This window comes from Phyllobates terribilis, unplaced genomic scaffold (assembly GCF_046119375.1).
Source record: "Phyllobates terribilis strain yellow unplaced genomic scaffold, ASM4611937v1 Scaffold_1__5_contigs__length_1240528914, whole genome shotgun sequence".
NCBI lineage: Eukaryota > Metazoa > Chordata > Amphibia > Anura > Dendrobatidae > Phyllobates > Phyllobates terribilis.
The window spans coordinates 267,510,799-267,537,562 of record NW_027362761.1 but is presented as its reverse complement, the minus strand read 5'-3'; the positions used below and the strand labels follow the sequence as shown (position 1 = coordinate 267,537,562).

At 38.2% G+C, this 26,764-nt stretch overlaps 1 protein-coding gene across 1 annotated transcript in view; it reads right to left on the bottom strand.

Moving 5' to 3' along the window:
* TBX5 (T-box transcription factor 5) overlaps positions 1-25,906 on the bottom strand; it is an 87,204-nt gene extending 61,298 nt beyond the window's left edge. The window contains exons 1-5 of the mRNA XM_073653898.1: positions 25,388-25,906; positions 23,468-23,628; positions 22,212-22,306; positions 18,194-18,313; positions 11,221-11,368 (exon numbers count right to left, since the gene is read on the bottom strand). Coding sequence (XP_073509999.1) covers positions 11,221-11,368; positions 18,194-18,313; positions 22,212-22,306; positions 23,468-23,614 — 510 coding nt within the window. The 5' untranslated portion in view covers positions 23,615-23,628; positions 25,388-25,906. The remainder of the gene's footprint in view (positions 1-11,220; positions 11,369-18,193; positions 18,314-22,211; positions 22,307-23,467; positions 23,629-25,387) is intronic.
* Between the last annotated feature and the right edge of the window lie 858 nt (positions 25,907-26,764).

Sequence of the window (26,764 nt, the reverse complement as noted above, 5' to 3'; positions counted from 1 at the left end):
GTTCCATTGTCAATTTCTTTCCACCAAGAAGAAAATAAAAATTTGATGGCTGCGCATACATGAAAAGGAGCCCTAAAAAAATTACATACCTTTCCATTATAAAAAGTTCTCTAAATAAAATCAGAAATCCCTTTTATGACTTTGGTCCAACGGACTCTGATTTAACCGTCATGTTCTCTCCTTTAGTTGTGTGGCAATTCATTCATATATGAACTCTAATATTCCTCTTATTTTTCCCTTTTTCAGTCTTACATCTGCACTGTTTTTTGACACTAACTGTATTGCAGCATCATTTTTCCAAGTATGTGTAATCCGTTTTTTGATGTTACTTTTTACATAGGGCCTTTTCTCTTTCTTTGTTAGACGCAGTTATTTGAGCTGTTGAGAACATTAAACCTTTGATTGTCATTTCCGTTGCGGATTGCATGCTATTTAAGCAGCACATGAAAATATGTATCGTTGCGGGTAGAACAGCATATACAGTTAAATCCCAGAAGCCCTCCCCTTTTGTGTGGTTCCTGTCTCCCTGTAGGATTCTATCCCTCTCTGCCTTTTTTCCAAGACAACCATTCCATCAATCCTGAAAAGCCGCAGAGTACAGCCCTGCCAAACAGCAGTGTGCATATAAAAAACTCTGTTCATTCATACACTGATGTATGAGTGAGATTTAATCTGTTCCTCCATTGGCATCAACAGCAATAACCACCGTCTGATCACGCAGCTTACCCCATGGCTGCTTAAATCTTACTGCACCGAACCCTGGAAGGACGTACGTAGCACGCTGCCTGCAAAGTAATTCTCCACAATTACCATCTCAACATTACAACTTGGTTAAACCAACAATGTGTGCCAAGTAACCCTTTCATGAACAGACACTCTGCAATGTTAAAACGTATTCATAAAAATACTAACAAGCTAAATGATGTGGATGTTTGTAACTAACGCCAATACAAATGGCTAAAGACATTACAGGTGTAATTTTCTAACTTTGCAATACTATTGACAACATCTCTAATATTCCCATCTGCTTTATCACAATCCTTTTTTTGAAGTTGAGTTTACAAGGGCATAACCACTGGAGGATTAACTGGGCAACTGCCCTTGGTCCCATCAGGGAGCCAGGGTGACTTCCTGCAGATTTACTGCTTGTGAAATTTAATTATATACAGTACAGACCAAAAGTTTGGACACACCTTCTCATTTAAAGATTTTTCTGTATTTTCATGACTTTGAAAATTGTACATTCACACTGAAGGCATCAAAACTATGAATTACCACATGTGGAATTATATACTTAACAAAAAAGTGTGAAACAACTGAAAATATGTCTTATATTCTAGGTTCTTCAAAGTAGCCACCTTTTTCTTTGATGACTGCTTTGCACACTCTTGGCATTCTCTTGATGAGCTTCAAGAGGTAGTCACCGGAAATGGTCTTCCAACAATCTTGAAGGAGTTCCCAGAGATGCTTAGCACTTGTTGGCCCTTTTGCCTTCACTCTGTGGTCCAGCTCACCCCAAACCATCTCAATTGGGTTCAGGTCTGGTGACTGTGGAGGCCAGGTCGTCTGGCGTAGCACCCCATCACTCTCCTTCTTGGTCAAATAGCCCTTACACAGCCTGGAGGTGTGTTTGGGGTCATTGTCCTGCTGAAAAATAAATGATGGTCCAACTAAACGCAAACCGGATGGAATAGCATGCCGCTGCAAGATGCTGTGGTAGCCATGCTGGTTCAGTATGCCTTCAATTTTGAATAAATCCCCAACAGTGTCACCAGCAAAGCACCCCACACCATCACACCTCCTCCTCCATGCTTCACGGTGGGAACCAGGCATGTAGAGTCCATCCGTTCACCTTTTCTGCGTCGCACAAAGACACGGTGGTTGGAACCAAAGAACTCAAATTTGGACTCATCAGACCAAAGCACAGATTTCCACTGGTCTAATGTTCATTCCTTGTGTTTAGCCCAAACAAGTCTCTTATGCTTGTTGCCTGTCCTTAGCAGTGGTTTCCTAGCAGCTATTTTACCATGAAGGCCTGCTGCACAAAGTCTCCTCTTAACAGTTGTTGTAGAGATGTGTCTGCTGCTAGAACTCTGTGTGGCATTGACCTGGTCTCTAATCTGAGCTGCTGTTAACCTGCGATTTCTGAGGCTGGTGACTCGGATAAACTTATCCTCAGAAGCAGAGGTGACTCTTGGTATTCCTTTCCTGGGGCGGTCCTCATGTGAGCCAGTTTCTTTGTAGTGCTTGATGGTTTTTGCAACTGCACTTGGACACATTCAAAGTTTGCCCAATTTTTCGGACTGACTGACCTTCATTTCTTAAAGTAATGATGGCCACTCATTTTTCTTTACTTAGCTGCTTTTTTCTTGCCATAATACAAATTCTAACAGTCAATTCAGTAGGACTATCAGCTGTGTATCCACCTGACTTCTGCACAACACAACTGATGGTCCCAACCCCATTTATAAGGCAAGAAATCCCACTTATTAAACCTGACAGGGCACACCTGTGAAGTGAAAACCATTTCCGGTGACTACCTCTTGAAGTTCATCAAGAGAATGCCAAGAGTGTGCAAAGCAGTCATCAAAGCAAAGGGTGGCTACTTTGAAGAACCTAGAATATAAGACATATTTTCAGTTGTTTGACACTTTTTTGTTAAGTATATAATTCCACATGTGTTAATTCATAGTTTTGATGCCTTCAGTGTGAATGTACAATTTTCAAAGTCATGAAAATACAGAAAAATCTTTAAATGAGAAGGTGTGTCCAAACTTTTGGTCTGTACTGTATATGTCTTAAAGGGAATGTCTGAAATGGAAAAAATATAAAAATATTTTTAATATATTTTAATTTAAAATTTCCTAATATTCCCTCTCTACTTTAGCTTCTTGTCTGTGTTTTTTTTACTTGCAACAACGATTTGTTTGAGTCTCCAAGCATGCACTGGGTATTCTCAAATAAAGCATCATCAGAGGGTGGCGCTGCAGTCACTTACCAAAGCTTCTTTCTCTGCAATCCTCTGTTGTCTTGTTTCAGTAGCAGTGAGGTGTGACTGCAGCTTCATCCCACACCTTCAATTTACACTGCTTCTATCCCTGTCACCTCGTTCCCTGTAACAAAATGTCATCAGGGATGGTGATAGGAGCAGTGTGAGTGATGGCAGCGCTGCCCCACAGTTTCTGTCACTGTCCTAAAATGAATCACCATCAAGGGTAGTGATAGAAGCATTGTGAGTGACAGCAGTGTTGCTCCTTGATGACAATTCATTTCAGGGCAGTGGCAGAAGCTGTGGGACAGCACTGCTGCTGTCACTCACCCTGCTTCTATCACCCCCCTTCCTTGATGACTTCTTATTTCTGTGAATGAGGAGCTTGAAGCAGAAGCAGTGTGGACTGAAGATGGAAGGCAGCACGAGAGAAGTAGCACTCACGTCTGCATCACCGCTACTGAAACAGGTCGTCATCAAGGGACAGCGCTGTAAGAAGCTTTGGTAAGTGACCGCAGCGCTGCCCCCCAATGAAGCTATTTTTCAGGGAGGAAAAGGAAGAAGTGGAAATGACAGCAGCTCAAATAGCCTAATGACGATTCGTTTGAGAATACACAATGCATACTAAGAGACTAAAACAAATTATCATCGGAAATAAGAGAAATAAAGCAACAGGAAGTTAGGGAATAGTGGGAATTTTTTTTAAGTACATTAGAAAAGTGGTTAGATTATTTAATGAAATAGTTAGACATATAGTATGAAATTCACTTAGTTTCGGACAACCCCTTTAAAGGCGCATATATAAATGAACATAGCAACAGTGCTGCAGGAAACCATCCTTGGCGACTTTTCTATGATGCATGCAGAACAATCATGTCATTGCACTTCCTGCATCATTCAGCTGGATCCTGGCAAAAAGAGGCCAATGCCGCTTTCACGTGGGATCGTCGGAAGAGTGATTATTTTGTTTTAAACGGGTACAGTGGGTAATGAGTTGAGCAAGTGGGGGTGGGAGAGGCCCAGTGGGTAATGAATTAAAAGGGAAAGAGGTATAGTAAGTAATGAATTGGGGAGAACTCAGTGGGTAATGAATTGTGGAGATAGCTCACTGGGAAATTAAATGGGGAGGACAGTGAGTCATGGATTCTTTATGTACTGTATAGTGCCATTCCTCATTGCATACAGTGGCCTCTATTATTATGTATAGCACCTTCCATTATTACATAGTGTCTTCCCTAATTTTGTAAGGAGTGCAATGCGCAGAAATACACACACATACTGTACATGCTTGGCATGTTATCAATGAGGTTATTTTTGTCTGTTTGAGGAATATCCTGCCACTCTGAATAAACTTAGTTGAGAAAATCATCAAGATCCGCTGCTGGCAGCTCCCTTTACAATTTCCTTCTAATGACATCCCAAATGTGTTTGATAGGAGATGAGTCCAGAGACACTGCAGGCCAAAATATCATATTTAGGCCATAAAGGCTGCTCACAATAGCACAAGCATCATGGCCTTGTAACATTGGAGAAATGGCCTTACCACTCGGTCCACCACCAAATCAAAGTACTGAAGTGCTAGTGTAGTTGCAATGAAGACTAGAGAGGTCTTGCTACATCTTGCTTGTAGCTCAATGTCATTTAAACAAACTAATGGTTTGTATAGACATTGTTGACTGCTTTAGCTTGGTATGTGATGTCCAATTTCACTTGCAGTACAGAACAGAACCCTATGCATAATTCTTCTATACTGACGATCTGTCCATGCAGAGGTTTGCCTCTATGCATCTCTTGCTTTCATTCCAGGTTGTGATTGTTCTACAAACCACTGAAACATGCAAAGTTAACATCTCGGCCTATGCGTGTTGCAATCTGTTGGAGCATTAATTAAGGCCTCTCAGTTCTAGGATTCTGCTCTATCAGTTTGCAACAAGTGGTGAACTGAAAAGGCAGGTCACAGGCACGTCGAAGAGCAGGAGGCATCGTACAATCATGTCACAAAACTTGGATCTGATTTTTGAGATTCCACGTGGCTAAAAAAATTTGCTTTCAAGCTGGCTCTTACGCGGCTCCCACATGCCACAGATTAGAGGTAGGTGGTTTAAAATGTGATCACTTGCAGATCTTAGTGACCTCCTTGATTGCGTAACCTTATGGCTTGCCATTCTTGGTGTCCCAATTTCAATGTTGGGAAGTGTATTAAAAACTCTTATAAGTTCTATTTGACTAGTACTTACTGTTCCTACCATACTTGGGAAGTAATGGTAAATAAGCAATAGAGATACATATATTTGCAAGCCCTCTTTCCTTCAAAAGTTGCCTTTTAATTATAGAAGGCATTTCAAGCAAGAGATTCCTCTATAAATTTCAAAGAGGTTCTAAAACTGTCCAGCTAATGATTTTTTATTTTTTGCCTTAATATCAAATATGGCAGCATGCTGTCAGAAATTTGGGCCTTTTTTAAGTGCTAATTTTTATGGTCTTTACAAAGGGGCATGGGCTCATAGGGTAAGAATGCAGAGTAGCCTAAAGATGCTACCCCATTTAATCCTGTGTGCACTGCCCTCTTTGAAAAGACCAGAAAAATTGGTACCAATTATTTTAAACAAATAAAAAACAGATTACTAAAAGGAGCAGATGAAATAAAATAAGAGGAAATACTGGCGACTTCTGACTTGGCGACAGGTTCTGTTTAACTATTTGTTTCTAGAGTGGGACGATTTTCTCTCCGTTTTTTTACTCAGGCTCTATTACTCTTTTACGGGACCATTTACTGTTTCCTATGCTGCAGAATTGTAATGTATCCTTTAAAAATCGGATGCTAAACTGATGGTCCTCATACAATGCAATTTTTTTTTTTCTTGCACTCATCCGATTTCGGAGTGATATCGCAGCATGCTGTGATTTTTTTATCACGCCAAATACAGCTGAGAAAAAATATGCAGATCTGCACGGCCTCATTGAGTAGCATTAGTCCAAGTGCAATCTAATTTTGCATCGGATTGCACTTGACCATTTTATACACAAGTGTGAGCGAAACCTTACCCTGAGGTTGGGGGTCAGACGACAGTATAAAGAAATCGGTCTTGGGGCCCGCTCACATAGGCAAGTAGCCAGCGTATAACTCAGACGAGTCCTATTCGATGTTTCATCGGATAGCACTCGCTCCCATGTTATACCATGGAGCAGTGCCAACTAGCGTTTATTTTCTCATGCCGAGTCGGCATGAGAAAAAATCGCTACATGCTGCGATTGCTTGCATATATCAGATGGTGTGCACCCATACAAGTCTATGGGTGTGTACAAAACATTGGACTGCACCCGGATGTCATCCGAGTGCAGTCCCATATATGCCGAGCCACACAATGAAGAAGATAGAGAAATTAAGTTCTCTATTTACTCCGCACCTGTGATCTGATTCTCGCATGTGAGAGAGTCGGATCACAGTAGAAAGACACTTGGCTCATGCTCACAGCAGAGTTTGAGCAGAGGGCCATTTGCAGATAGCACTCGATTCTGGTGTGAGTAAGATCTTATTTTCATTAAAGAACACTGGAAAGATTTTTTTCTCACTTGTCACCCATATGCAATCCATTTTTTTAACTCAGCAGTTACTAATCTTTGACAGGACCATTTACAGTTTCCTATGCTACAGAATTGTATTGTATCCGTAAAAATCGGATGCCACACTGATGGTCCATATGGTATCGGATTTATTTCTTGCACCCATCCGATTTTGAAGTGAAATCACAGTATGCCAAATCCAGCTGAGAAAAAAAAAACACAGATTTGCACTGCCTCATTGAGTGGCATTGGTCCGTCTGAGTGCAATCGCTTTTTTAATCAGATTTCACTTGTCCGAGTTATACGCTTGTGTTGTGTGAGCCCTGAGAGTGAGGCGAGCAGAGGACAGCCTGTGTAGCAGTGGAGACCTAGCAGAGAAAGCTACCCACTTGATGCTGAGGAGGAAGCCTACAGACTGTGGAGTGGAGGTCCAGCAGGTGGGAGCGGGAGGTTCCCCACCTGATGCTACTAACACAGCCCACAGAATATGATGGCCACAGAAGATATGGCCTTCAAAAGAGAGTGAGCCAGTGCCTGAATGATATGGAGTGTATGCCTTGTTTTGAAGATGACTAGGGGTGAGGACCACAGCTGGAGAAAGGATTTCATTGACGTGTGCTTGGGGTGTATTTCTGCAACAGTGAAATGGCCGGTAGACGCGCGCCTGCTTCCATAAGCCTCCCATGACACGTTCGCAGGGCACCAATGGGTCACTATGACAGCCTATTGATAGTCCCCATTGCTGACGTTTTTGTACTCATTTGAACTTCAAAGGAGATGGCAATGTATACCATATGCTGCAATATTGTGGTATTACATATTGTATTACTGCAATATTGTGGATATAGTATAAGCAATCAGATTATTGCAGTTTCAAGTCCCCCAAGGGGACTAACAAAGTAAAAAATAAAAAAAAGGTTTTAAAAGTATAAAAAATATAAAAAATGAATCACCCCATTTTCCCTCATTAAATATAAAGAAATAAAAAAAAATAAACATATCTGGTATCACCACATCCAGAAAAGTCAGATCTATCAAACTATAAAAAGAACTAACCCAATTGATAAACGCTGTAACGAGAAGAAACATCAAAATGCCAGAATACCATTTTTTCAGTTACTCATCATTCCTAAAAGATACAATAAAAAGTAATCGAAGTTTCACATAAAACCATGAAATGGTATCAATGAAAATGTCAGCTCGCCATGCAAAAAACAAGCCCCAGCACCATTCACGGAAAAATTAAAATGTTACAGATCTCGGAAAATAGAGATACTGACCAAAAATGTTGTTTTACAAACTTCTGTCATTTTTTTCACCACTTAAATAAAAAAAAACATATGCAAGTATGATTTGGTATCTCTGTCATTGTTCTGACCTGCATAATCATGGTACCAGATCATTTTTACCATTTAATCAGCACTGTAAAAACAAAATCCCTAAAACAGTGGCAAAATTGCATATTTTTCACCATTTCATCTCACTTGGAATTTCTTTCCCATTTTCCTGTACATTAAATGGTAAAATGAATGGTGTCATTCAAAACTACAAATTATCCCACAAAAACAAGCGCTCACATGTCTATGTGGACAGAAAAATATAAAGGTTATGGCTTTTGGAAGAGGTGAGAAAAAAAAGAAAGCGCAAAAAAACAGAAAAATGACCCTGTCCTGAAGGGGTTAACAGCCCTATCAGTGCCAAAAAAAATATTCAAAGAGGTTAAATAGTTTCCTATGAAATTGACCCATGTGTATGTCTAAAATAGGGAAACGTAGTCTGGGAGCCGCATTGGGAGCAGGGACTGATGTCAGTGGTGAAACTTTTTGTACTGAGCTGCTGAATATGTTGGCGCTGTATAATGAATGCGTAATAAATAGCAGTTAGTAAATGAAGTTAGTATACCTAGAATACATTTTAAAATAAACCCATTAAATAGACATTTTTAGCATATCCACTGTCCATATTGTACATTCATTTAGTATAGTGAAACAATGTGGAGTGGCGGTGAATTTCGTTGCAATATCTGAGATTCTTTTTGGCAGTGTTCCCAGTCTGTCACTATGGTAACCTGCATGATTTCACTAACAGAATGTAATCAGGCACTGAATGCATAGCCATCATGCCTCATACATGTTACAATTGTGCGGTAAGGAATGTTTAACTATTAGCGTTTTGCAGTATATGTCCGTTGCATTCTTACTGATCGCTGGTTTTAGTCTACTAAGTCCCAATACTTGCTAGGAACTTACTATAATTTCACCACCAGTGTCACTACTTATTACACAAAATAGTAGAAATGTTGGCATTTTTGCAATAGCCACAAAAGTTACTTGCACCTCTTAAATGCAGATAACAATTTTTGCACAATTTGCAATCAATAATTATAGTAATTTTTTGGCACCATGTTGTATCAGGAGAAGAAGGCAAGATCCAGCTCCTATCCAGGTATACATAAAGGGAATTTCTTTACTGTAAAAATGTTAAAATATTTGACAAGAAGATGAACAATTGCACACCAACAATCTAAGGTGTGAGGGTGGGACTTGGGGGTCTCATCACCAGACGCATTTCGAGCGCTACCTGTGCTCTTAGACTTGGTTTGAACCACAGGTAGCGCTCAAAACGTGTCTGGTGATGAGACCCCCCCCTCACACCCCCCAAGTCCCCCCCTCACACCTTAGATTGTTGGTGTGCAATTGTTCATGTTCTTGTCAAATATTTGTAACTTTTTGCAATAAGGGAATTTGTTTTATATATACCTGTATCGGAAGCTGGATCTTTCCTTCTTCTCTTGCATATACTGGGCGCTGAGCAGTGGCGTCGATCATGGGCGTCTGTGCTGATTGTTCCTAGAAAGGGTGAGCTGGTCTTTTTTTCCTTCTACATGTACCATGTTGTCCCAGCCTGAACATCTGTATTCTGCGCACATTGGAGTTTATGCATGTAATGAAGTGTTGAACTTAGTTATAATGCCATGATGACTAGAAAATGAGCAATGGACATTATCCTAACAACAACAAAAAAAACTAAAGGCAACACTGACGTACCAACGGCAAATAGTTTTCCTTTTTTATACAGGGATGCGGATGATTGTTCGCTAATATAACATTCTGTAAAATAAATAAAATGGATGTAAATTTGGTATAATGTTAGTGATGAACCAGGTGTATTAAAGGGTTGTCCAGGGGATAAAAAATAATTTGTAAAAGGCGTTAGACTAGTATGAAATGAAAAAATTCCCCACTCCTCCCATTCCAGCCCATACCTGGTGGCCCCTGGATTCTACCTCCTGGTCCTTTCTCAGTGGTGGCCCACCTCCATCAGTGATTGGCTGAGAAGGCATTTCCCACAATTTCTGGCATGTTTACAGAGGACCAGGAAGTTGAGAGCAGCTGGGTCCAGTTAAGCTTCGGAATGGGTGCGGCGGGGGGATCAGTAAGGTGAATATCAATTCTTTTACTTTTGTTAAACCAAGATAAGCCCTTTTCAAAATATTTTTGTCTGGAAGAAACAACCACTTTAAGATCTGGCAGCTATAACATGAAAAGTTCTGAAATTACCGGCTTATCTATGACAAGATATACGACGGGTTTGAATGCATCATCCCACCAAAGGTGTCTTGCTTTTAATACACGAACTTCTTTGTGCATATGTTTGTAATATTCAAAATAAAACCAGGTATCAAAATTTACACATAGTAGTAAAAAAATATTTAAATATCGATACCAGGACACAGTGCTTTAGTCCTCACACTGGATAAATATAGATCACTGTGTATTATTGTATGTAAAATCTATGTTTATGTATATTTAATCTGACTTAACATATGGTTCTACATACTACTGCATGCCATAAAATAATGCTTTATGTACAGTAAAGACATATAGACAGTCATTTCCATACTTCACTGGGGTTTAGAAAACAAGAGAAGAACTATTAAAATAATCAAAAACTAATAGATGTATTAACAATCAATCTATATGATAATCACTGTGATTAATTATATCACCTATTAAATAATTAAACTAATGGTAGTTAATCCATTTCAAAATGAATGCTTATTGTCCCATTTTCTAATGTTGTGTGCATTTAGTGGTTGTAAGAGTTCTTTCCCCGTGAGGCCCATATTGCCCATTTATGCTTAGACAAATTTTAATAAACAAAATTGACAAATATGTCCAAAATCTTTCACTGTGGTGCAAATAACTGTTCCCTTTGATTTTTTAAATTGTGTAGATTGGCCCTGAAGTCAATGTATCACCTATTATTTTATTTACTTTTTAATTAACAGATGGAGATGATTCATTGACTTGCATAGAAGAGTTGTCAGAGAATGCTTTGTGATCTGTGTCAGGGGACAATATATATATATATATATATATATATATATATATATATATATATATATATATGTATGTGTTACTTTAATCCTGTCTACGATGATAATGAAATAACTGCTGAAAGGTAATCTGGGTTTACTTTTGAGGCTTACTTGTTTTCGAGTGAAAACTGCAAGATTTCAGGATTTTTAAAAATTTGAAAATACCTTGGAACATTAGAGAAAATGCACCACGTTTCTTTAAGTATATTAACATGAATACTTAATTTAAATATGAGATAATTTTCTGACTATACATTCTCTTTAAACAGTAGAAAATGATACTTACATGTCCAAAAGGATCTAGATGGTTATTTGTGAGCTTCAGTTTCTGGAATGACACCAGCTGCCTCATCCAATGTGCACCAGTAGCTGGAGAATCTGGGTGAACATACAAACGGCCGGGCATTGCAGGCTCAGCTTTCCCAGTCACTGACCTACATCAAGAATACAAATAAAAAAAAATCCATTGAATTGATATAGGATCAAGTAAATTGGCTAGTTGCTTACAAACTCCTAATTCTAACTTTGTTGCCCTGGCATCTTTAGCAACCTTAATCTGAGCTTTCCTACAGCATTAAAGATGATTTCTGATGACGTAAGTGTTCACGTCTCTCATGGCGTGCACTTTATGCCTCTGATTAGCAGCATTATGATGGTATTTCACTGGCGCATGCTCAATTAATGTTGTTTATTATGGAATGCCCTTCTTTTGTCCATCATTCCTATTTTAAATGTGGATATTGAGTCTCCTATGGTTTTAATAGCTTTTGATTAGCATTATATATATATATATATATATATATATATAATCTGATGTCCTCATCGAATGGATAATTAATGCTCTGTTGTTATTGGTGATTGGGGGAATAAATATGTGGGCTTATGCAATGCTATTTTTATGGCTTAACAAAGACTTATACGTTTGTTGTGGTTGAAATTTTTCCGTTATCCTATGATGAAAGAATAAAAAAATGTTGTACTTTGAATGCTGTTGCCATTTTTATTTACTTCTTGGCTTAGGCACAGATGAGGAACAATCAGAGAAAATGTATAATAGAAACAAGTCACCAATTCTGCATTTATCACCCACTCCTGGTTTTGGCTCCCACTCCTGAGAAAGAATACTGACCAAATACTGATAGTGGGGCCGTGGCCTTATATTGAGTACTTGGGATCATCCTACAATTGGCGCACCTGCAAGCTTGGACTACCTGTGACACATAATGGGTTGATATCCTATCAGTGATTTTGCCTATTGCACCTGAGATCTTTGAGAAAAGTTGTTTTCATTATAAAACAGTATAAGTTGTCTGTAAGTTCTTAGCCCCGTAGGGAAAAATACGCAAAGTCCCAGATAACCCCTTTAATTCTCAATACTGCTATTACTACAAAAAAAAATAACACAACAATCTTTAAACTTGACTTTTGCAAAAATAAACAAAAATCTGGAGCCTCTATATCAGAATCAAATATTATCCTAATGCTATTCACATGAATGTGGTCATGTCCCGTGTACTACAGTGGTAAGTGCAAGCAGGGTCTGAAATAATAGCAGCATGTTTCATGTATGCAATTTATCAGATCACATTCTTACACCTTGTTGCCTAGAAACTCTGAATTAAATGCTTCTAGTGGAAAACTGGATCAATGAAAGAAACGTTACTCTGAACTAATCCTCTGTTATAGAAATGATAGACTAGCTACTGTAAATGCCTACTTTACAAAATGAGAGCAAAAGAAGAGGTGGATACAGCCAAATAAATACAGATCCAGCTGTTGGAAATGCAGACATATAAAATTGTTAGATTAAACTCAATGGATTCCTTTTTAACCCCTAAACCCCCAGGCGATTTATCAGTTTTTTTTTTTTCCTCCCCTTCTTCCAAGAGCCATAACTTTTTTATATTTCTGTCAGTATAGCCGTATGAGGGCTTGTATTTTGCAGGACGAGTTGGACTTTTGAATGACATCATTGATTTTCCAACATAGTGTACTAGAAAACAGGAAAAAAATCCAAGTGTGGTGAAAGTGCAAAAAAAGTGCAATTCCTCAATTGTTTTTTTTTGCTTTTTTTATTTACCATGTTCACTATATGGTAAAACTGATCTGCCAATATGATTCCCCAGGTCAGTACGAGTATGCAGATACCAAACATGTATAGGTTCTTTTTATTTAAGTGGTGGAAAAAAATTCCAAAATTTGAATGAGAAAAACGTTTTTGTGTTTGTCGCCATTTTCCGAGACCTATAGTGTTTCCATTTTTTGTGATCTGGGGTTGGGTGAGGGCTTATTTTTTGTGGCTTGATCTGACATTTTGTTGATTCCCTTTTTGAGTAGTTATGATGTTTTGATCGCTTCTTATTACATTTAATTGCAATGTTATGACACCCAAAAAAAATAATTCTGGCATTTTGATTTTTATTCTCATTACGCCGTTTACCGATCGGATTACTTTTCTTTATATTTTCATAGATCGGACATTTCTGAAATCAGCGATACCAAACGTGTATTTTTTAATTTTTGTTTCATTGTTTTATTATTAATGTGGCAAGAGGGGTGATTTGAACGTTTGTTTCTTAAATTTTTTTAATATACTTTAAAAGTTTTTTTTAACTTTTTACTGTGTTCAGTAGTCCCCTTTGAAGACTTCAAACTGCGATCTTTCCAATTACCTGTGCTATAAATAGCAGTCCTTTAGCACTGCTATGTATAGCAAAAATCATGATCTCCTATGAACGCCGGCCACAGGTCGGCATTCACAGGAGGATCGTGATGACAGGCACGGAGGTCTTCTGCAAACCCCTGGCTGCCATGACAACACATCGGTGATCATGTGACAGAGGCGCCGATGGGTGGGTCAGTGATTAACAGTGGCATTTAACTGGTTAACAGACGCTAGTGGATCTCAGATCCACCCACGGCTGTTAAGACGCTCTTAATGGCTGAATAAATCAGCCATCAAGTGCGGGGAAAGATACGGGCTCAGCACTGAAGCCCGCATTGAAGGCAGGGACATGGCCTATGACTTATATATACGTCATAGGTTGTGAGGGTGTTAATTATACAACGGGCTTCATCAAAGGAACAGTGCAAACATACGCCGTAAAAAATAATAATCAGACTGTGTACCACAATTACATTCGTACATTATTTGGCAGTGTTGTCCCGATGTCCAATAATTCAATGAAAATATATGTGGCATACATTAAACTTATGTGTTTTTCAGCAGTGTTGAAAAGAAGCAATTGTAAAAGGCATCATGGCATGCGCCATATTGGACGCTAAATATTGGTGTATATGCAGAACAGGTGTAAGATGTCACGAGGATAGGAAATGTGTTTAATACAGTATATATTGTAAGTATGGCAAATATATATATATGCCAAGTGCACCATTTTGATAAATTTGGGACAATTTTCTACATTATCGATGTAGCTGATTGAGTTCAATAGGATATCCTACAGCAAAGGGCATATAAAACGCTGCACCAGATCCCAGGGTGATTGATTCAGTAATTGTTACTTACATAGTGTACTCTTTTCTCGGTGTATATTGCATAGTTGAATGAGGGGCGTGATATTGATTATAGAGCACATTGGTTACGGTAAACAATTACCAACAGAAGCATTTCCCATCAACAGTTCTTACTGAGAGGGCTCCTCTGCTTCTTCGCCAAGAACACATATTTAAACTGTGGCTTATGTTTGGAACGCCCATTCCTAAATAGAACAAGATGTGATATACACTAAAACTGTCTGAAGTATCAGAAAGCCATCCAAGCAGCACAATTGTATCCAACTCCTATAAGACATTGTTACAGTCAACCAAATGTGACTGTTAATGTTTGACCAGATTATTCATTTTTTTTGCCAAAACCAGGAAAACTCTCTAATACAAAGCCAATGACAGAAAGTAGCATCCTGCTGTAAACCCTGGTAGCAATCAGTTCTCATTTTATGATGCCACTTCTGTTTTTTTAGAACCAAAATGTAATTAATCCAATAAAACATATGTGATCTAGATTAATTGCTATAAAACTGAACTCAAAACAATATTAATACTTTAGGTTACTAGTAAAAGTTATAAATATATTTTTTATTACATGAGGATGGCAAAGAATGACTCCAGACCTGAAATGCTGCCTTGTGCAGGCCTGACGCATCTTTATGTTATGCCTCTTAACTCTATGGAAAATATTTCTTCCAATCACAATGTAAAATTATATTGTAGACATGAATTAGTGGTGCTGCCCATAGTAACAAACCATATTCTAGCTTTAGTATATTAGAGGAAATTAAAAAATAAAAGGAACTTTCTATGGTACTCGAAGAAAAGTCTCCAATAGGCAAAACTGAAGATGAAGTTTGAATAAACTTTTTGCCTTATAAATAGTAGTATGTTAAAGGAGATATCCAGGATTTTTTTTATTTTTTTTTTTACTATGGGCCTAAAAAATAACAGGCAAGCAGTTTCTAACTACCTGCCTGTTCTACCCGGCGCCAGCTCAGGGAGGTGACGGACCACTCCTGCCGCCGATCCTGCTGCTTCACGTCAACAAAGTAGCTCTTCCTCTTCTGGGCTGCTCTGTCCAATTGACAGCCGGCTTCCTGCAGTTAATCTGTGACCACTCTGATCTGGCAGAGATCGGCAGCAGGCAGAACAGGCAGGTAGTTAGCAACTACCTGCCTGTTAGTTATTGTAGTAAAAAAAATCTTTATTGTGCCATCATCTCATTCATTTAATTTGAAAAACGAAGTCATGAGCCCCGATTCATCACGCCAGTCTTGATGAGGGTGCATGTTGGAGTCAGAGACTCCTGATTCATTAAAAGGGTTTTCCAGGATTATTTTATTGTTTTTCACCATGGGACTATGAAATAACAGGCAGGTAATTGCTAGCTACCTGACCGTTCTATCTGGCGCCGGCTCGTGCTGGAGATTCTGCTGCTCCACATCAACAACAGCTCTTCCTCTTCCGGGCTGCTCTTTCGATGGGACGTGACTGCCAATGTCTTGCTGATTGACAGTCGGCTTCCCACAGGTTGACCGCTAGGAGCCAACTGTCAATCAGCAAGACATTGGGAGTCAAGTCCCATCAACAGGGAAGAGAAGCAGCTGCTCCATCAATGTGACATCAGCGGAAGCGGTCTGTGACCGCTCTGAGCTGGCAGAGATCGGTGGCAGGTAGAACAGGCAGGTAGTTATCAACTACCTGCCTTTTAATTCTTAGGCCATAGTAAAAAAATAAATTAGTCCCATATAACCCCTTTAGGAGGTGAATGCCTCTTATAGGATCATGTGCTTCTGACAAGAAGCATGTCTGCATTTATAATAATGGTAAAAGAAGAAAATGTAAAGTCCTGGTAAGGCCGCTGCCTAATGGAAGGTAAGATATCATTACAAGCTCAAGGAATGGTAACCACATAAAAATCATGAATCACGTAAAAAGTAGATGTCAGGACAATGGGCAGGATGACTAACAGAGATGAAGACAGTTAGGAAATGATGAGATGGGCAAAAACATCTTCTGCATCAAAGTCATCCTCAGACTGAAATGTTCACATAGTATATCTGCGGCATTTTATATGTAATGGATGTCTCTTTAGGTCTGTATCATATTGTGTAGATGTCCAATATCCAATTTTCCTATATCCCCAGTTGTGTATTTGAAGAAACACATTGCCTACTCATAACATGACACCACATATAATGTAACATGTAACATATGTTGCAAAACTGAATATTCCTTATAATAAAAAACATGTTTTTGAATAAGACAAATATTGCATCTAGCAGTGGTGGCCATCAAATGACATAAGAAAGTTTTAGAAGAGTCATAGAACCTCAGTTTCTAATAGCAGTTGATTGCAGGACATCTCCTAGTTTCTGCTTCAATTACACAGTGACAATATTTACATTTTCCACGCTTCATTGGCATTTAAACTGGTAACAATTAGAACATTAACGAATCATTGTCACCTGCATTATTCACCCACGGTTCAGAAGGTGTCACATAGACAGCCCTAACTTCATCAGGTCATTTTTTCCGCACTCTTTGGTACTCTTTTAAAGACTCTCCCATTTGACAATGCAACAGATTACTTATGGCAACTGACCCTTTTCAGGGTAGAGTAACACTCATACAAGTTAGAAACATAAATTCATATAGCTTGTTACATTTCAGCATTCTTCTGCTCTATAAAGAGTGCTCAATATACTGTCCATCCCTAGTACCCAGTACAGATACAGTGCATGGTTGGACACATTGCTTTAAAAGTTGGCAAGAGAGAGTGAGAGGAAGATAAAAAGAGAGGAAGATAAAAAAAAGAGGAAGAGAGAGAGTGAGAGGAAGATAGAAAAAGGAAGAGAGAGTGTGAGAGTAAGAGAGAAAGATAGAGAAAGGAAGAGAGGGGAGAGAGTGAGGGGAAGATAGAAAGAGAGAAAGATAAAAACAAAGAAAGAGTGAGAGAGAAAGAGAAAGAAAGGGAGAGAGGGATAGAGAGTGAGAGGAAGATAGAAAGAGAGAAAGAAAGGGAGAGAGGAAGGAGCGAGACAGAGAGGAATCAAGAGATGAAAATAATTTTATGCCCAAAAAAAGATAAAAGTACTCAAAGAGTGATACCTTTATTGGCTCACCAGAAAAAAATTATATTTGCAGGCTTCAGAGCACAGAGGCCCCTTTAGGTACCACAATATAATTTTTTATTGTATATAGGTATAGAGAGAAAGGAAAAAAAAAAAAGAGGAAGAGCGAAAGTGGAAAGAAGAGAGAGAGGGAGAGGAAGGGGGAGATAGACATATTGTGGAAAACATTTTGGCAATACAGTGATTTCCACTGGCCTTAAGGCAGATAGAATAAATTTTGGATGTTTCCTAAATTGTAACTTGTAAATAAGGTTCTACTATTTCTAATTCAAGTAGTTAAAGAAAAAAAAAAGACTCATATCATAAAGTGTCAGAAGACTCTTTCCAAGCATGTACCATATTTGTGGAAAAATATCTACATTCTCCTGTATCCTGATAACCATCTATGATAGAAGATTGACATATGTAGAACAAGCTGGACCTTCAATTCCAAAACACATTTAATGACGTCATACTAAATGATTGGTCCTATACACCACTAATGATGAATAACTTCTTGTGTCTTTTGAAAACTACATTATAAAGCAAACTAAATTATAAAACAAAAAAAGCCCTCAAAAAATCAGCATGAACTAGCTGAGCACACTTCACATAAGGAGAGGAAAAACAGCTTACCATTTGTTATCAGCAAACTTGTATCTGTGGTCATCCGCTGGCACAATATCCATGAGAAGGATATACTTGGTTTTCGGATTGAGGCCAGTAACTTTCACCTTGTAGCTTGGAAACATACGCCTGGAACAAAACAATTAAGGAACATGAATATAAGAGGAAATATTTTAAAAATCAAGACTTAAGTCTTAAGCACATGCACAATCTCCCTTAACTTTAGTGGAAAATCGAAATGAAACATATTTATGATTTTACACATTCTTTCCACTTGAGCCCTACAGGCCATATTAATTTTATTATTTAGGGTGTGCCCTCTGCCCATAAATGCAGATTAATTGGTGACTCTGTCCTCCCTGTTTAATAATTATTACCCATATTTATCAAGACATACCATTCTCTATTACACAGGAAAGAAACAGTTTTTCTTTTGGCGCAAAAGTTTAACAGTACATGATAGCCTTCCTGTGCTGCTATTTCAGAGGAACAGAAAATAACTGTGTTTCTGATTTGTCATACCTACTATTGAATTTGGAGCAAGCCCAGTACTATTAGAGGTTTAATAATTACAGAGGTTGACTCCAGTTTATACATCATATTCTCCCCCATCTTTTCCCATAACCACTCTTTGTGGTAAACCTTTGTTCAGTGATTGTATGAAAGAGATAACATTGGGCTGGTTATAAATCATGCCATAAAGTTTCTTTTATACAAAGTGATCATCAAGTAGTGTTATCATCCTGTTCATTACCTTCTGTCTACACCTAACAAGTAGAATGATAAACTTTGTGAACAAGAAACCATCATTTTCTCATTTATCATTTGGTTTTTCTCCCCATTCACAGAGAGACATTATTGTTACATTTGGTCATTTTTGTTCCAACCTTACCCATAATTGATGGATATTGCTTCCCCCTGAAGCATTTTTACACATCTCTGTTATCGTTATTATTAGTTTTTAAGATAGACAATGTTGAAACTTCTGTTTAGCATTAATTAAAATTGATCAATAATATGTAAAAAAATATTCATTAGTGATTGAGGAACATGTAATAACATATAAATGGCTTTTTAAACTGACTATATATCATGTAAGTCTTATAGCTTATAGTCAGGGATTAGCTATGTGCCTGCTTAGTACAGTACAGACAGAGTGTTTATGCGCCTAGTTATCTGCAGCCTAACAATAAAAATACATTATCAATAATATTGTGATTTATGTGATCTACTGCTCAGTGATCTAACAGTAATTAAGAAAATTAGGCTGAGATATGTATAATCATACAATATATACATTGTGATAAGTTTTAGAACTTTTTTTTCCCCATTAAACAAGAATTAAAATAAATGTAGACTTTCACACAACAATTCCCTATTCCTCAGCAAACTGTTTTCTCTTAAGAAATTCCCTTTTCTGTGATAAAATTGGTGCTGAATTTATTGCTGGAGTTGTTCCATCTGTGCAGTTATGAGAGTTTAGTAAACAATAGGAGGATATCATGTACCTAGACATAGGATGGCTAATGGCTGCACAAAAGTGAAAAATGGATTCCTATTGCAGGACTATTCTTGGATCATACAGGAAATTAATTCTGTTACAACAGTGCTGTAATTATTTTGGAATCATCTCAAATATTTGTATCATTATTTTCAGAATCGTTACAGAAGGTGCAGGATGTGTTTGTAGCAATAAATGTTTGTTTATTTTTATTTTTTTTACAAAAGTTTTATATGTATTGCTTCACATCACATAATACATCTAAACCCAGTACAATCAATACAAAGTCTTCCAGAAGAAGTCCATACTAAAGTTAGTGAGCTTTATTCTCTTTTTACATGGAATTTTTAGGGGTGGCACTAATAAAGGGGATAATGCTCAAAATGAAACTTTATGAAAGTTATGGAATTGTATGAAACTCATGGAATTAGGAGGGAAAATTAAGTTATCCGTACAAAATCTCAGACACATAATAGCTTCACAGCATTTTAAAATTAGGAGATATGTGTTGTTGTTTTTTTAGAGATAGATAGATAGATAGATAGATAGATAGATAGATAGATAGATAGATATAGATAGATAGATTATCTGAAACATCTCATAACCCACCTACTTGATATCATCTGTAAGAGATAGTAAATTGAAGATAGCACTTTCTTAACTGATAATTATTTTTCTGCATACATGGTGCCCTGGGCACGATATATATTGCTAGCTGGTGGTTATTGCATATTTGTAGTATATTCCCCATAGATTTACATCTTATATATAAGTTGCATTGCACTGAGGCTACCTTGTATTGGAAATAACTTTACAGTGCCACAAACAAAGCAAATCACTTGAGTAGAAAGACATCCCCTTGTAATGTGTATATTCCGATTGATTCCACTGCAGTTCGGCCGCCATAAATCCCCCTCTATAGATTATTATGAATATGTATATTGCATAGAGTTTATAATGTGAGCACTGAACCCTGCTCTCTCTTTTTTACACATTTGATCTAATATTCCCATGTGGTCACATTCATTACAAAAGCTCTCGACCCACTATGTATGGAGAGGTTGTTACATTTTACTATTGTAAAACATACAAAAATTAATAAAAACTGTAATAAAGTAAAATGTATTTAAAAAGTAAAAAAAGTCTTAATAATAATAACAACTATTATCACTAGCATTAATAATAATATCGATAATGCTCATGTCTTAAAAATTAGCCGGTTTTAATCTGAAAATAATGGGAACCTTAATAAATAAAGGGTACAATGAAGTACTATATATTTCAGAATCGTTGTAGCCTATAATAATGTAGTGGAATATGTTTAGTAGAAAATCTACTCTTCCGACCCCCTCCTCCCTGCAGAGGCGCCCCAATGTTGTGTGCCCATGAGGCTGTGTCGCCCCTATTTCTGGCACAGCATTGTAAAGGCGATTTTGCTATTTTAGCTCTAAACAAAGTGCAGTAAAAGTCATTTATTTCCAAGCTCAGGAAACCGGATCCTACGGACCATCCATCAGCTGAGGGCTGTGCGTGTTGTGCACGGCCCCGCTCCTTGCTGCACGCACAGGGCTCGCACTTGTCACACACACAGATGATGGAGACACGAGGTCCAGGCTAACAAGGGGCTGCACAATGGCCGCAGTGTAATGCTCAGCACACCCCTCCACAAAACACCAGTATAATCCATTACTAATGAAATGTCTCTATGATTGTACTGGGAAATCCTGAGGATCTGCCAGGCCGCATCCCCGATCTCCTGGATCCAGTCCAGAGCACTGGGGAGAAAGCTGCAGGGACAGTGAGCTCCCGGCTGCGGATGGCTGGGGATGGCTGGGGATGGCTGGGGATGGCTGGGGATGGCTGCGGATGGCTGGGGATGGCTGCGGATGGCTGGGGATGGCTGGGGATGGCTGGGGATGGCTGGGGATGGCTGCGGATGGCTGGGGATGGCTGGGGATGGCTGCGGATGGCTGGGGATGGCTGGGGATGGCTGCGGATGGCTGGGGATGGCTGCGGATGGCTGGGGATGGCTGGGGATGGCTGCGGATGGCTGGGGATGGCTGGGGATGGCTGGGGATGGCTGGGGATGGCTGGGGATGGCTGGGGATGGCTGCGGATGGCTGGGTCTTCCTCCTCCTATTACTTCCATACTCAATAGTTCCTATTTTTGTCGTGTGTATTTTTGTTATTATTATTTATATTCACATAGGTTATGTTCACAATATAGACATACAAAAGCTCTTATAGCAGGATCTTTGTTTTTTTTTGTGAGTCTCTTTCTTACGCCTTTTTCTGGGAGTACCTTCTATGTAGCCTTCTATTTGCACCCTGTTTTGTGCCCTCACACTAAATCTATTTTTTTATCCCAACTTTCCTCTAGTCTAGTGGGAAACATTTAATCTCAGTAATCTAACATCCATATAGAATTAATAAGCATATTGTTCTAGATCATGGGTCTAATAAAGGATTGATGAATAGGATAATAAAAGTTGCCTATTGAGTTATCAAACAGTGTGAAGTCCTTACCTTCCTGCCTTGGTGATTATCATCTCCGTGCCCACTTCATGGAACTTCATCCATAGCTCCCGTTCGTGCAGGAACACCTTGATGCCTTCCATTCCCTGTGCACAGAGCAACAGTGATCACTGCAGATCTCTACATGGCTCCCTGTCTACAGCTGAATCCTGAACATTGCTACTTGTAAACTGCTATGTACAGCTAATAATTCCAATCCAGCACTAAATATGGCAGTAATAAATATCTCCTTTCGGGCTATAAACAAATCTAGCGTGCATAAATGCCTGCACTACTTCAGAAATGTATTACTGACAATTTTGTGTTTTATTTTATGCTTATATTTGTGTGTGTATTCATATATATTACATGTACATATATGAATATATATATATATATATATGTGTGTGTGTGTGTGTATGTGTATACATATATATTACATATACATATATGCATGTATCTATATATATATATATATGTGTGTGTGTATACATATATATTAAATGTACATATATGCATGCATCTATATATGTGTGTGTATATACATATATATATATACACACATCTATTACAAGTACGTATATGCATACATCTATATATAATAATAATATATGTGTGTATACATATATATTACATGTACATATATGCATGCATCTATATTAATATATGTGTGTGTATGCATACACACTCATGCACACAAATATAAGCACAAAATAAAACACACATATCTATATTAATTTATAGATATACGTGTATATGCATACATGTGCATGTTTCATACATAATACATGTATACACACATACAAATGCCAGCACAAAATATAGCACACATATATATAGACACACAAAAAATATAAGCACAAAATTGGCAGTAAATGTATTTCTATATATATATATATATATGTGTGTGTCATTGAAGTAACGTTATTATATTTCTTCTATAGAAAACTACGTGTAGTAGCCTGTATACAAGCATAGGCTGGCACAAAGTCATGAATCATGAGGGCAGCAGAATACTTGTTTTTTGCAGGGTTGTAGATATACAGTAACTTCCGAGTTTTAGAAAAATGGCTGCTGGCTTCTACATATGACCTGACTTTGTGTTTTTGTGTAGTCACTTTCACACATGGCTGCATACGTGTATATGTCTATGTCTATATACGTGTATATGTCTATGTCTATATACGTGTATATGTCTCTACTGTTATATTCCACATCTCTCAATATATCAGACCTAAAGGACTTCTAGAAGAGACCAGGCTGCTTACCTGCTGAGTAAAGGCCGCTTGTGGGGAAGTGGGGGTCTTGCTGCTGGCCCCTAGCTGGCTGTCCTGCTTAGGATCACACTGCAGCTCCTTGGGGTCTGGTTCCACTGGAGTATCAGGCATCCCATATCCCTCATCGGTGTCCGCCATATTACACAGGGGCCCTGCTCTTCAAGCAAATGTAGGTCGTATTATGTGTTTGGATGTCAGGGTCTGTGTCCACATTATACAACGTTGATTTCTAAAGGGAGTAGGAGGCCCTATCCGTGCTAGTAACCATCCCATTACTCCATTTATTAGTTAACACATTTCTGAGAGTTCTACATTTAATACAAGACTGTCTGTCTTCTAACTCTATGTGTACTCCTTATATTAACAGGAAAGTTTTTTAAAACTTAGTTGTTGCACTGGTGTCTGTAGTGCTCCATATAGTAACACACTTAACTCTAACCGTTCATCAAACAGGACACTATTCTAGAGCACATCTAAACATTCATATTGCTATACTGCGAATACATTCATGCCGTGCTCAATTTTATATATATACATATATATATATTATATAATAGTATATATCATATATAATACATATATTATATATATATAATTTACATATGTATTTATAGTGTGTGTGTATATATATTTATATATATGTATGAATGTTTTTGCAGTACAAAAGCACTACTCGCAATAGAATTCACAGGATCACAAAATAGCCTTTAAATATGTTGCTTTTATTTGTTAAAATAAAGTATCCCTCTATCTAATTAACCCCCAAACTATATCCCGCTGACATTTATAGCAAGGAGCCAGTGAGCAGATAACTGACATTCTTTCTGTAGGCTAAAGAAGACACTTTTTACTGTCTTTGGTAGTGGGTGCAAATAGAAGTGCTCCTTATGCTTAATACTAATGCTATACTATATTGTAATACACTACACTATACTATACTATCTAATTATTATCCTTATGCTGAATACTAATATATATATATACATATTACATTGGGAACTATATATAAATATGTATATATATTACATATTTATATATACACACACATATCTATTCATATATAGATAGATGTGTGTGTATATATATACATATAAATATACATATATCTCTATCTAGTCTATCTATCTATATATATATATATATATATATATATATATATATATATATATATATTTCCCAATGTAATCATTATCCATATGACAGGTAGCAGGTAGAGGACGATGATACTTTTACAATACTTTATATTGTAATATAATTTTGCAGTGTGCACAGCGAGCAGACAAATTCCCCAATGTACTTAGATAATTGTTCTGTATTATTAGGACCAACCATCGCTTTATTTATTTACTGCCTCGACCTAGAAGTGCTAGGGATGAGCATTGTCAGGCAACTTAGTAACAGATCATCATTTTTCTTCCTTACACTTGTATTTGGAGTTTGACACCTGTAACTATGAATCATGTGAATAGAACCATGTGTATGAAGGAAAAATTGCAGTAAATTTCACATTTATTATTTGAGCAGTATGTGTTTCCTGGCATAATATTTTTACAGTAACCATGCGAATCTTGGAACAATATTGTTTATGTGTCTGGACAATATATTTAGTTACTTAGGCCTGTAGTAAAACTAGGAATCTACCTTCCAGTAAACTATACAAATGTTCAAAAAAGCTATTCTAATAGTAACAGAAGTGCGAGTAGTTGTAATAAAGAATACAAAAGAGTAGTGATGGCAGTAGAAGTAAGAAGCAGCATTCTAACAATAACACTAATGACAATACTAATGCTACTACTAATCCAGAAGGGTAGGATTTGAGGGCTGAGCTCAGCCTCGTGGACACCACAGCACAGGGGGCCCGGGGATCTGGCCCCGCAGAGGGGCTGGGGTAGGATTTCGGGTGCACGGTACCTGGAGTCCTTTGTCGGCTGGAAGGCCCTTGTTTATTCCTGCAGATTGCAATTTGCTGGTTCTCTGAGCTCTTGCAGTAAAGATGGTGAAGGCTGGCTTCTCGCACAGGAATGCATGCAGCTCTTATCTGATAGTGGGGAGCAATAATGTGTTAAATGTGGTCACAGGGGCAGAAGGGTCTTCCTCATCTCATCCCGTGCTAGATTTGCTGTGTGGCTGGAGCAGGAGTCGGGCTCTCATTCCCAGACACAGCGGATCCTTCCCTGGGAACACTCAGATTGTCAGAGAAGGGAGATAAATCCTGGAGCTTGTCTTATCGCCTGCATGGAGGCAGCAGCAGGGTCTTCTTCCCACTAGAGATGGGGACACGGCTGTAGTGATAGGGTTACAGGAAGGGCAGCCGTGTGATGATGAGGATGATGAGGATGTCTGAGCTAGATCTACACTGTGTGTCTGACTCTCACTGTGTCTCTCCCTTCCTCTGTGTGTCTGTGGATCTTTCTCTGGAGGGCAGTGTGCGCTGGATACACAGAGAAATACAAGCACACAGCCTAGTGTATTGATGGGGAGGAGGGGAAAGAGTGGGAGCAGTGCAAGTGTAGACACTGCCCAACCAGCGCCTACACCGCAGCCACACTCACTACTACTGACTCACTCCTACTCCCTGGATTCCCCACTCACACTCACATTCACTCTACCTTCCAGACCTTTGTGTCTCTTGTGTGTATCTTTATAACCTTATTTCCCAAGCTGTGGTTACCCCTTACTGCATGACTACTTTAGCTAGTCTTTCCTAACCCCTGCTTGGTTAACCCCTTCATTGCCACTTGTAAGTACTGTGCATCATTTCCACTATACATGAACATCACTTTTCTTCCAGCACTAAACAACAAAGGCACTGAAGTGTATTATCTCTAATAATAATAATAATAACAATAATTAATAATGTGACTGTACAAAGTACCTCTGTCTCCCTCACCAAGAAGGGAGCTACAGAATGAGACATCAAAAGATGTAAAAATAGAGTCCTCAGTCCTTGGAATGCTCTAACTATTTAACTTGATGGTACAATGTATACAAAGCAGCAGGTCCGGCTATAATAAAATAATCAAACCGTCATACTGCAAAGGAGATTGGTTTTATCTGGATATTTCTTCTCTGCTCCTTCCCCCTCTTTCTTCCTGCAGTCCCCTTTTCAATATGGGCCATCACTCTTTTCTTTCTTTCATTCTGTCTTTTTCTCTTTCTCTTTCTTTTTCTTTCTTTCTTTCTTTCTTTTTTCTCTCTCATAATTATTATCACAATTCACTTTACCATCATCTGAATGTCCATGTAGACCATGTTAGCCCCTTCTGATTCTAGACCTATCCTAAACCC